Here is a 12,210-nt window from a genome sequence, read left to right on the forward strand (position 1 = left end):
TGGTTTCATGGCCTTGAAAAACAAACAGAAATGCTACAGGCCAAAAATGGTTTTACCTGAAAGAAGCGCGCAGTGCCAGTGGCGAAACCACAAGCCTGAGCCTGCGAAGCATGCGAGCCAACTAGGGGGGTCCGGGGGCATGCCCCCCCGGAATTTTTTTTCAAAAAACGGTTAAAATCTGTGCAATCTGGTGCATTCTGGGCATCATTTTCAGGGCTGTAATAGTGTTGTGATCTTGTTAAAAATCCCATTTTAGCCTCCCCCCACCACCATTCAACACACCTCCAAACTGGTGAAAACAACACTACTGTGCGCTGGCTTCATTGAGACCGGCGCCCGGTCGCGTTGCGCGATATTCACACGGATCGTTTTTGCGGAAATTTTTCAACTTCACGGGAATAAATTTGACTTTACCGGATTTTGAAAACGGCTTTATCAGATTTCCGGCAATTACCGGAAAAGTAGCATGCCTGACAAAATCCCCAACGAACATGACTTTGATCGTCTTTGACATGAGGATCAAGTGACCCAAACTGGCACGTCTCCCCGCCATTGTTTCTGAATTTAACCCATAGTTGGTATTAAAGTTCACAGGCGCTAAAATAAATCCAAGCTTAATGCAAAGAAGCGACAATTAGAATCTATGCCAAGCGTGTCCACGTTGCTGGGATGAAAAACACATTTCTAGTTTCGGTTTTGGCTACACGCAGACTCGATCTCGAGCCTGTCGAGGTCACACTGAGCGAGTGACAGCCGGACGTGGCAATGTCGACAATGTCAACGATCTCACTCAAACTCAAAGATCTTGAACCAATTTCAAGATCTTTGCGTACATTCAGAACAGTCATAGAGCAACATAGAGCAACATAGATCAACATACATGTACCTTGATATTTCGTCTTCGGAAAGACCGACCCGTAGCCTGACCTTTCCACTAAGGAAGGCATTCTCGCCGCCTGCTTTGGTCTGGCTTGAATCCACAAAATATAACAGAAGTTCGATGACAGTACCGCTGCACGCCATTTTTGATCTTCGAATTCGAATTTGACTGAATGCACTCAAAACTTTTGCACGAAGCCCTTCCATTGGATGAAGTTTGGCAGACTTTTGCAATTTGCCTTCTGATTGGATCTTTTTTTTGTGATTGGTTCTCTTAAAGGGAAGCAATCGCTGTCAAAATCATATTTCTGAATGTGTTGTTGCTTCCCTTCAATCGGGATTGGCTCCTTGACGAATAGAGGCTCATAGAGTGATACAGCTGTGAAAAATGTACGTTGAAAATAAAATGCTTTGCAATAATGCCCATCACGATCACGAAAACAAATGACGATCACGATCACGAGACTTGATTTTTTTGTCATCACGGATCACGGGCAAAGTCCCATCACGATCACAGAAATGGACATTTCGGCAATCACGGTCACAGAAAGGTCAAAAAACGCCAATCACGATCACGATTTTAAACCCTTTGGGGCCCTCTAGCCTATGCGATGCTAACTTTTGTCTGTCTGTGCGTGCGTGCGTATGTATGTATGTGGTAGAAACTCTAACATTTGAAGACGTCACATTACATTGACGTCACATTATGACGTAAGAGGGTTTGACGTCACGCGAAGGAATTACTGAAAGTCTCGGTCATTGTTTTTTTGAGCGGGCCGAGACTAGTTGGCAGTCGTGTCCCTGTAACATGCAGACAGACAGATCTAGATCTAGTGTCTCGCTTTCTTGCACAGTTTCACCTATGCGCTTTCTGTGTGTGTGTGTGTGTGTGTGTGTGTGTGTGTGTGTGTGTGTGTGTGTGTATGTGTGTGTGTGTTTGTGTATGTGTGTGTGTGTGTGTGTTTGTATGTATGTGTGTGTGTGTATGTGTGTGTGTGTGTGTGTGTGTGTGTGTGTGTGTGATGGAGTGATTGAGTTTGTGTTACTGTTTGTCGATTTCTTACGTGAGCCTTGAAGGCTTCGCCTCTTGTTATAGAGGTTATGAACAGAAACTCTGAGAAAACCTTCTTTTTTTTTAAAAGGAGGGAGTCTAAAATTGAGGGCGGGGGGGGGGGGGGGGGGAGGGGGGAGTCTTGAAAGGGGACACTGTAGTCGAACTTGTCTACGACCAGTGGCGTGGTGGTAAGACGTCGGCCTCCTAATCGGGAGGTCGTGAGTTCGAATCCCGGTCGCTGCCGCCTGGTGGGTTAAGAGTGGAGATTTTTCCGATCTCCCAGGTCAACTTATGTGCAGACCTGCTAGTGACTTAACCCCCTTCGTGTGTTCACGCAAGCACAAGACCAAGTGCGCACGGAAAAGATCCTGTAATCCATGTCGGAGTTCGGTGGGTTATGGAAACACGAAAATACCCAGCATGCCTACTCAACGAAAGCGGAGTGAGCTGACTATGCTCTCAGAGTATAGTGTGGGGAACCCAAATGGGCAAACGAGCTCACACATAACCAGAAAATTCTGAAACGCTGAAGAAGAAGAACTTGTCTACACCGACCTCCCTAGAGACGACAAAAAGTGGTCGCTATCTTAGATCGGTTTCTGTGTAAACTCCGAGACCTGCACCGCATGCCACTTTGTAAAATGACCTTTCTCTCCAGGAAATTACGGATTGTGGGATCAGTTGCTGGCCTTGAAATGGGTCAAGGACAACATCCGAGGCTTCGGGGGTGACGTGTCCATGATAACCATCGTCGGGGAGTCCGCGGGGGCAAGCAGTGTCAGCCAGCACACGGTATCCCGGCATTCCTCGGGCCTGTTCCACAGAGCTGTCATGATGAGTGGCACTGTGGAGGCCTATTGGTGCTTCAGACGAAATCCCAGGTTGGTGGCTGTTCTCTTGTTGTTATTGTTATTAGTGGGGGTCGTCGTCGTGATGGCGATGGTGGTTGCTGGCATGATTGACATGTGGCACTGCAGACGCATCTTGGAATACTAGCATTTGTGGTCATTTGGATGGAGGTCAGGAAGGAGGAGTAGGTGACGGTGGTGGTTATCACACTTAATTAGTATCACTGTGGATGCCTCTTGGTGCTTCAAAAAATCCTAGGTCGGTTTCCATTTTAATTGTTGTGGTGGTGGTGGTGGTGGTGATGGCGGTGGTTGCCGTGACAGTTATTGTTTGCCATTATGAATAATGGGAAAGCAAAAGTGGATTGGTTCTTCAAATGGATACCTAGGCTTGTTTTCCGACATCATTATCCTCCTCCTCCTCCTCTTGATGTCGTACTAATATGTTTCAAATTGGCCACTTCTGCCACTGAGGACGCTAAATGTGAATTGCATCATCATCATAATCATCTTCGACCTCCTCATCGTCTGCTTGCTTGGGTGTTGACCCGGCAGTGATAAAAGAAAAAGTACGCATCACAGTCCTTGTCATACATATCCCTTTTAGGTCATGTCAGTTTCCTGTGAGGACGTTAAGCCTCATCTATAGTACATTCCTTGTGTATGTGTATATAGTAGTGTGTTCGTATGTCGAAACAGGGCGACCTTTGACAGAATGTCTAAAGTCGCTGGATGCGGAGAAAACTCCACATCTCAAGAATCCAGACTGGACTGCCTGATGAAGGTCCCAGCAGACGACATCCACAGCGCGGCAGTCGCCACAGAAGCCGGAGACTTTGTCACCTTCGTTCCGGTCATCGACGGCAACTTCTTCCCCAACGACCTTCACAACCTGCTCAAGGACGAAGACTATCTCTCCTCCGTGGGTTTCTACGACTATGACGTTCTGATGGGTGTTCTGAACAACGAAGGGGTAATCACGTTCACCACTCTGATCACTCTCTCGCCCACCGTCCTCGCAACGGGGCGCGTTCCTTATCAGGACATCGATGGTGTTCTACTGGACGGACTCATGCTTCAAGAGCAAGGCGAGAATCACGATCCCAACTCTAAAGACGCTGTGAACTACCGGTACTTCTACCCTAGGGATCCTGCAGAGTCTTCTGTGCCTTTGCGAACGTTCTTCGACCTGTACACAGATTCCAGCTTCGCTGCGCCCGCCGTCAAGTACCTGAGAAATCACGCGAGGAGAGATGGTATGTCCAAGGCGGGAGCGGTTTCAACACCCACACCAACTCCTACCACAGCTGCGGCGCAATCCCCACGGCAGTCTAAATCCTACTTCTACTACTTCGACTGGGTTCCATCGCTGACCAGGGGCAGCCTGTTCGCCGGGATGCCTCATGGTCTGGACGTTGACTACCTGTTCGGACTGACCAACGCTTCGCTGGCACGGTACGGGCCGATGACACCGCACGGGATTATTTCACAGCAAGAGCACGATTTGTCCAGGATGTATGGTGACATGATCGGCGCTTTTGTTCGAACAGGGTGAGTGTTGGGGATAGGGGGGGGGGGGGGATGGGGGGGGGGGATGGGGGAGGTGAGGGTGAGGATAGAGAAAGAGGGTGTTTGTGTTGGTGGTGAGTTTGTGTGTGTGTGTGTGTGTGTGTGTGTGTGTGTGTGTGTGTGTGTGTGTGTGTGTGTGTGAATAGTTACACTATTTTCTCTGTCAGACACAAATACGTACGCACACTATCATACATGCAGACACGCACTTACGCACGCACTCTTTGTCACACACACACACACACACACACTCACACACACACACACACTGTGCACACACGCACACACCACTGACACACACTGTGCACACACGCACACACCACACACACACACACTCACACACACACACACAAGCGCGCACAATATCTATCAAGCGACATACTTGTTTCAACAGCATTTTCACATTTCAAAGCTCTAACGAGAAGATTGCCAATGCCATACTCTTTTTAGCAAAGACTACCGTTATCCTCTTCAACTATTCCCCCCTTTGTTCTAATGTGATGAAAGGTTTAAGGATCTCGTGTTAACAGTTCGACTTCCCATCTTGTGATAAGACAGGGTGGCCGAGTGGTAAAGTGCACTTGCCTCGGAAGCGAGAGGTTGCGAGTTCGACCATGGGTCGGGGCGTAAGGCCCCCCCCAAAAAAATAGGTCTGTTTACGGTAACATAGGCCCCAAAAATAGGGTCGGTAGGTCTTTTTTTTTTTTTTTTTTCCAAAAAACCATATTTTTACGTTATTTTGCAAAAAAACAGATTTTTTTTTCCCCAAATGCCAAAAAAAAGTCTAGGGTCGCGCGAAAAAAATAGGGTCGGTCGTGTTACTGTAAACAGACTATTTTTTGTTTGTTGGCCTAAGCAATTTTCTTCCCCCTTTCCTAGCCCATGCAGGTGGTGGGTTCAAGTGCTAGTCTTTCGGATGAGACGAAAAACCGAGGTCCCTTCGTGTACACTACATTGGGGTGTGCACGTTAAAGATCCCACGATTGACAAAAGGGTCTTTCCTGGCAAAAATGTATAGGCATAGATAAAAAAAAAATGTCCACCAAATACCCGTGTGACTTGGAATAATAGGCCGTGAAAAGTAAATATTCGCCGTCTTCTTCTTCTTCTTGGCGTTCGCAGAGGTTACACAATCAGTCCAGCACTGGTGATAAATGTTGTCGTTTTCTCCAACTCCTGTCGACTGTCGTATAGTTTGGTCTGCAAGGGAGTTGGTGACGGCCACACTTCTTTTCGTTCCTCATCTAGTAAGGGACATCGCTGTAAGATGTGTTCCGCTGTTTGGTCCTCTTGACCGCAGGCACAGGTTGGTGATGGCGCCAGCTTGAACTTTCGGTTCATGTGAGCATTGAGCCTGTTGTGGCCAGTACGCAGCCTGATGAGGTTGACTTGCTGCTCTCTGGACATTGTGTGGTAGTCATCTCTGTTTGTCCTTGGCCTCATCAATGCCTTGATGATTGTCTTCTGCTCACTAAAGCTGACACTGTTTTCAGGTTGGTCTTCCACGGCTCCTTCTTTTGCCAGCTCATCTGCCCTTTCATTTCCTGGTATCCCACAGTGTGCTGGTATCCACTGGAGGACAACTCTTCTGGTTTGTCTGACCATCTGTAATGCTTTGGCCAGCTGTGGGAGTTTGTCGTTCTCTAGGGCCTGAAGGACTGAAAGGGCGTCCGAGAGGAAGACAACTTGGTAGCAAGGGTCTGCGGAGATTTACTGGCCGATGTGAATGCGTGATATATTATGTAAAAAATTCCATCTCACACGGCAGAAATTAATATGTAAAGCGCTTAGAGAACGTCAAGCGCTATATAAATCTCACATATAAATAAATAAATAAATAAGACCATCCCTCCACTTCGACATATGTATACCTCAAATCCACAACCAACAATGTATCAACGGACACTGCTGGTGATCTCGTAAAAAAAAAAATCATCAAAATAGTATAATTCTGCACAGGAATCAGTAAGGATGTTGATTTTTTTTGATTTTTTGGGGGGGAGGGGTATTTGTACAAGTGGAGGGATATCGACTTATCCCGTGTAAAAGCCTGGCTAAATCTGAAATGCTGAGCCGAACCGCTTTCTCGCAAAGAACTGTGCATTAAACTCGAACCTGGGCCCACTTACTGAAGCAGCAAAGGGTCATAATATGGAATACAGGCTTGGGCACTGGGTCAATGATCTTCTTCAATTTCATGTGAACGGGAACAGGGGTGTGTTTATCTTGCTAAAAAGCCGGGTTTGCACAAGTCGGCCACTGTTTACTTTTACACTGTCCTCCAGGCTCATATTACTTGCTGATTCATCGGCTTTCACTGCCCCGAGAAAGTTGTATTTAGAACGAATATGTTCTGTTGAAATGTCCTTTGTTTAAACTCACTAAGTGTGCACAGCGCCCGTGAACACTTTTTGGCCTCAAATACGACCAAAATAAGAGGATGGCAGAAGTGACTAAAACATTGAATATTGCATACCTTGTGGAGTGACTGCACTTTAAGCACGGTTTTCTTTTTAGTCTGACAGTCATACTAGAATTTGAAATATGCAATACTCAGTGTGTGTATGTGTGTGTGTGTGTGTGTGTGTGTGTGTGTGTGTGTGTGTGTGTGTGTGTGTGTGTGTGTGTGCGTGTGTGTGTGTGTGTGCGCGTGTGTCTGTGTGTGTGTGTGTGTGTGAGTGAGTGTGTGTGTGTGTGTGTGTGTGTGTGTGTGTTTGTGTGTGTGTGTGTGTGTGTGTGTGTGTGTGTCTCTTCAAAGAATCAAATGGCTGCGTGTGTGTGTGTAGAGCGATTCAGACCAAACTACTGGACAGATCTTTATGAAACTTTACATGAGAGTTCCTGGGAATGATATCCCCGGACGTTTTTTTCATTTTTTTCGATAAATGTCTTTCATGACGTCATATCCGGCTTTTTGTAAAAGTTGAGGCGGCACTGTCACACCCTCATTTTTCAATCAAATTGATTGAAATTTTGGCCAAGCAATCTTCGACGAAGGCCGGACTTCGGTATTGCATTTCAGCTTGGTGGCTTAAAAATTAATTGATGACTTTGGTCATTAAAAATCTGAAAATTGTAAAAAAATAAATATTTTTTTAAAACGATCCAAATTTACGTTCATCTTATTCTTCATCATTTTCTGATTCCAAAAACATATAAATATGTTATGTTTGGATTAAAAACAAGCTCTGAAAATTAAAAATATAAAAATTATGATCAAAATTAAATTTTTGAAATCAATTTAAAAACACTTTCATCTTATTCCTTGTCGGTTCCTGATTCCAAAAACATATAGATATGATATGTTTGGATTAAAAACACGCTCAGAAACTTAAAACGAAGAGAGGTACAGTAAAGCATGCTATGAAGCACAGCGCAACCGCTACCGCGCCAAACAGGCTCGTCACTTTCACTGCCTTTTGCACTAGCGGCGGACTACGTTCAGTTTCATTCTGTGAGTTCCACAGCTTGACTAAATGTAGTAATTTCGCTTTACGCGACTTGTTTTTTCTTGCATTGGTGAAAATTCTGTCTCTCAAGAAAATACCTTTCAAATCGGGAATTCGTGCTATTTTTTTTCTGATGATAATTATTTTCCCTGCTTGTTCCTGATCTTATTTATTCTGTCCACAGAAATCCAAACAACGGAATTTCACCCAGTTTCAACTTAGGCAATCAATGGCTTCCCTATGACGTCAGCAAAGAAACGTTCCTCCGTTTTTCGCCGACACCTTCCATTGATCATCACCTTCGCCCGTCGACAACCTCGCTCTGGGTCGACCTTGTGCCTCGTCTTCATTCTAGATGGCTTCAACAAACAGCCAATGGAATTCCAGGACCAACAGCCACTGAAATTCCAGGACCAACAGCCACTGAAAAGACGCCTACCGCTGAAAGAAGCCAATCAGAAAAGTTAACAGATTTCAACGTGACGGCAAGCGAGGCGAATGCCATGTTAATTTCTTTGATTATTGTGTCTGCAGTTCTGCTTCTTTTGAACCTGTTTCTTTTGGTTATATTTATCAGAGTTTGCAGACGAAAAACTGCTAGCAAGTATGAGATGAAAAACATGGACAGATCACACAATAACAATTGACCCGCACGTGAACTTTTCTGACAATTTGACTGAAAGAAAATTAGTAAGTGTTTTCACTTCCTTTTACAAGATCTAAGTGTCTTCAAGTGATATTCATTAAAAAAAAAACTTAAAAAAACAAGGCTTTCATATACGTATCTGACCGTAGCCAACAGCCCTATTGAAATCATTTATTCAAGCTGACCTAAAAAAAAAGTCTAATTGTGTTAAAAATGTGTCTATTTCCAACAATATAATATGTGATTTAAGTGTAGCGTGTATTTTGATTGTTGTTGTTATCCATATCCCTAAGACCTGCGTGATGTTGTGCTCGACTGAAAATATGTTTTGTTGTTATTATGGATTGGATTGGATTGGATTGGATAAGATTTACAGTCCAGTGAGGTTACCCTCATGGAAATTCGGGCTGCTTTCTCCCCGGGGAAAGCGAGCTGCCATACATACGGCGCTACCCATATTATTTTTTTTCCTGCATGCGTGTATTCATGTTTCCTGAGACTTAATGCCGTGTGAGATGGAATTTTTTTTACTTTATTCCAAGTCCCATGGGTATTTGATGGACATTTTTATCTATGCCTATACAATTTTGCCAGGAAAGACCCTTTTGTCAATCGTGGGATCCATATCCCTAAAAGCTGCGTGATGTTGTGCTGGACTGAAAATATGTTTTGTTGTTATTATATCCATATCCCTAAAAGCTGCGTGATGTTGTGCTCGACTGAAAATATGTTTTGTTGTTATTATATCCATATCCCTAAGAGCTGCGTGATGTTGTGCTGGACTGAAAATATTTTGTTATTATCCATATTCCTAAGAGCTGCGTGATGTTGTGCTGGACTGAAAATATTTTTGTTATTATCCATATTCCTAAGAGCTGCGTGATGTTGTGCTGGACTGAAAATATGTTTTGTTGTTATTATATCCATATCCCTAAAAACTGTGTGATGTTGTGCTCGACTAAAAGTATGTTTTGTTATTATCCATATCCCTTAGAGCTGCATGATGTTGTGCTGGACTGAAAATAATTTTCAATTTTTATGAAATCATGATTATGCACAGTTATACTTTCTTCTCTTGTCTAAAGCTGCCCATTGGAGGAGGCTGCACTACATCTGTTACTACACTAAAGGCAGCTGGTCTGTCTTTTAAATTGCAACTAGAGAAACTCTCCATTATTAGGTCACAGTAAACGAGAAGATTTTACATCTACCTGTAGAAATCTCTTGAGTGCCGAAAGCCTGAGTTGGCTAAACGGATGAGACGTTTGGATTTTAAAGAAAAAGTTACGCAGATAAGCCACTGGGGACATTTTCACAAAAATGGTGTCTTTTTACTAAACTTGCACACGTATTCAAGCGATGCCCAGTAATCATTAGTTCCATGTCCGAGGAGATGAAGAGAAATACTCCTTAACCTTGTTTTACCGTTTATTTATGAATGTGTTATACAGATAGTCAAACCTGTCTATGCCGTAACGTTTTGCTTTGTCACAATCAAACGTTCCTGTAATATACCTTTCTTATTTTTTGATTATGTCTATAACGACCACCATATAGGGACTGACCAAAAATGAAGATTTACACAGGAAAACCCAATTGTCCGGGATCGTTTTGGGCGGTTGTTGTAGGCAGGTGGCTCTCATTGAGAGGTGGTCACCAAAGCAGGTTTCACTGTAGTAATTTTGCGTTGTCATGTATTTTTGTGAAAAGCACAAAGCTGTATTTTTTTTGTAACCCGACAGTTTCTAAACGATACTGGATAGTAAAATGAAAATTCAAGGCGAGGCATACCTACATCAGCGTTAGATCCCGGCTTTCATGTACAAAGTTTTAACTGCACATACAAAGTGTATTGTAAATATTGTGTTATGTAGTGATGTTTTGGTGCGACTTCCTTTAGTTCGCCAAATAAAAAGCACAAGCTAAACTGCTCAGATTAAAAGCTTTTATTTTGTGCACTCTTCAAAATTCTTGCGATGTCTCCCTCCCCCTCTTTCAATCTTCCTCTCTTGCAAACAAAATGCACAATATAACGACTTTAGAGTAATTATACTAATAAATGTTGTTTTTAGTTTGACCATGTTTTACTGTTCTTGCAAATATTCTGTCTCTTTCATTCTATCTTTCTTTCATTCACTCTCTCTCTTGCAAAAACAAACGTACAAGATCAAAACTTCAGAGTAATACATGTAGCTTTTATTTTGTCCATTGTTTCACAGTTCTTGTAACTACTTCCTCACTCTCTCTCTCTCCATCTTATATTATATCTTTCTTTCATTCTCTCTTTCTCTCTCTCTCTTGCAAAAACAAACTTACAAGATGACAACTTCAGTGTAATACATGTAGCTTTTATTTTGTCCATTGTTATTCAGTTCTAGTAACTACATGTACTCTCTCGCTCTCTATCTCTCATTCTCTCTCAGCTCTTAAATCATACAAAAATAGACGTCTCACCTAAGAGACGTGGTGACTGTGACATACACACACACACACTCTCATTATCTTTCTCAAATCATAACAAAATAAAATGTCTCAGCTAAGAGACTTGGTGACACTCTATCTCTCTCTCTGTGTCTCTTTCTCAAATCATAACAAAATAAATGTCTCAGCTAGGAGACGTGGACACACACACACACACACACACACACACACACACACACACACACACACACACACACACACACACGCACACTCTCTCTCTCTCTGAACTCATACAAAACTAGATGTCTCGGCTAAGAGACGTGTAGACGCGGTGTCTGGGGAGTGGAGCGCAGACTGGCACAACCAGGACACGAGTGTAGCGTCTCGTGAGTGAACAGGTCGCAGTCCAGGCAGAACAGCTGTTGGCATTTCTCACACTGGTACACCTGAAACCACACCAATGCTAATGTCACTTGGTTCACTTTTTGACTTTTCAAACAGGTATATTACTTCAAACAGTAGATCTACATGTGTGCGCAAACGCGCACACACACACACACATACTTATACACAGTTGACACACACACACACACACACACAGATTGTGTTCATTCATATCATTGAATCTGCCCTTGTAACCACCTCTTTAGAGCAACCAACTGCCCACAAACACAACTCCAAATGCTGCAAAAGGTGTTTCTTCTATATTTATACACCTTTCCATTGCAACCAACTGTCTTCAACGAACACTTTTGGTTGGTTCTTTGGGTGTCTGTTATGGACAGGTTGTCTGTATTTCCATGTTTGCTCACACACACACACACACACACACACACACACACACACACACACACACACACACACACACACACACACACAAAAGCTCACACACACACTGACACACAGGCATACACGCTCACCCACACCCACACACAAACACAATTAACAAAAGTTTGCTATACAGCAGGAGAATTCAGTACAGAAAAGCAAACCCACATATACAATATGCCATTCATCGTTTATTGCCTACCTGTGGTTCAAGTATTTCTGCCTGACAGCCATAACAGCACCTACAAAACAATGTAAATCAGTACAATTGCACGAAGGCACAAAATATTGTTCAAATTTTGGCTAGCATAATTCACCCGCACACGTTTGACATCAACAATAACCAGTGCTCTGACAAGGGAAACAACTGCTATACATTTCCCATTGACTTGCAGCAAGCTTATTATTGCCTCCCCTGGATAACATTTTTGTCTGGTAGTTTCCAGTTGTCTGTTATGATCTAATTTCTAAATTAAAATTCTCCAGAGTTCAAGGTTAAAATCAAAAGAAAATCTT

The 12,210-nt window shown here is 43.3% G+C and overlaps 1 protein-coding gene across 1 annotated transcript in view; it reads left to right on the top strand.

The window, feature by feature from the left end:
* Positions 1-10,522, top strand: part of LOC138957099 (neuroligin-4, Y-linked-like) — an 11,708-nt gene extending 1,186 nt beyond the window's left edge. Inside the window, exons 2-4 of the mRNA XM_070328269.1 lie at positions 2,592-2,814; positions 3,481-4,332; positions 7,984-10,522. Coding sequence (XP_070184370.1) covers positions 2,592-2,814; positions 3,481-4,332; positions 7,984-8,446 — 1,538 coding nt within the window. The 3' untranslated portion in view covers positions 8,447-10,522. The remainder of the gene's footprint in view (positions 1-2,591; positions 2,815-3,480; positions 4,333-7,983) is intronic.
* Positions 10,523-12,210: the final 1,688 nt, after the last annotated feature.

The sequence above is a fragment of the Littorina saxatilis genome, unplaced genomic scaffold (assembly GCF_037325665.1).
Source record: "Littorina saxatilis isolate snail1 unplaced genomic scaffold, US_GU_Lsax_2.0 scaffold_1790, whole genome shotgun sequence".
NCBI lineage: Eukaryota > Metazoa > Mollusca > Gastropoda > Littorinimorpha > Littorinidae > Littorina > Littorina saxatilis.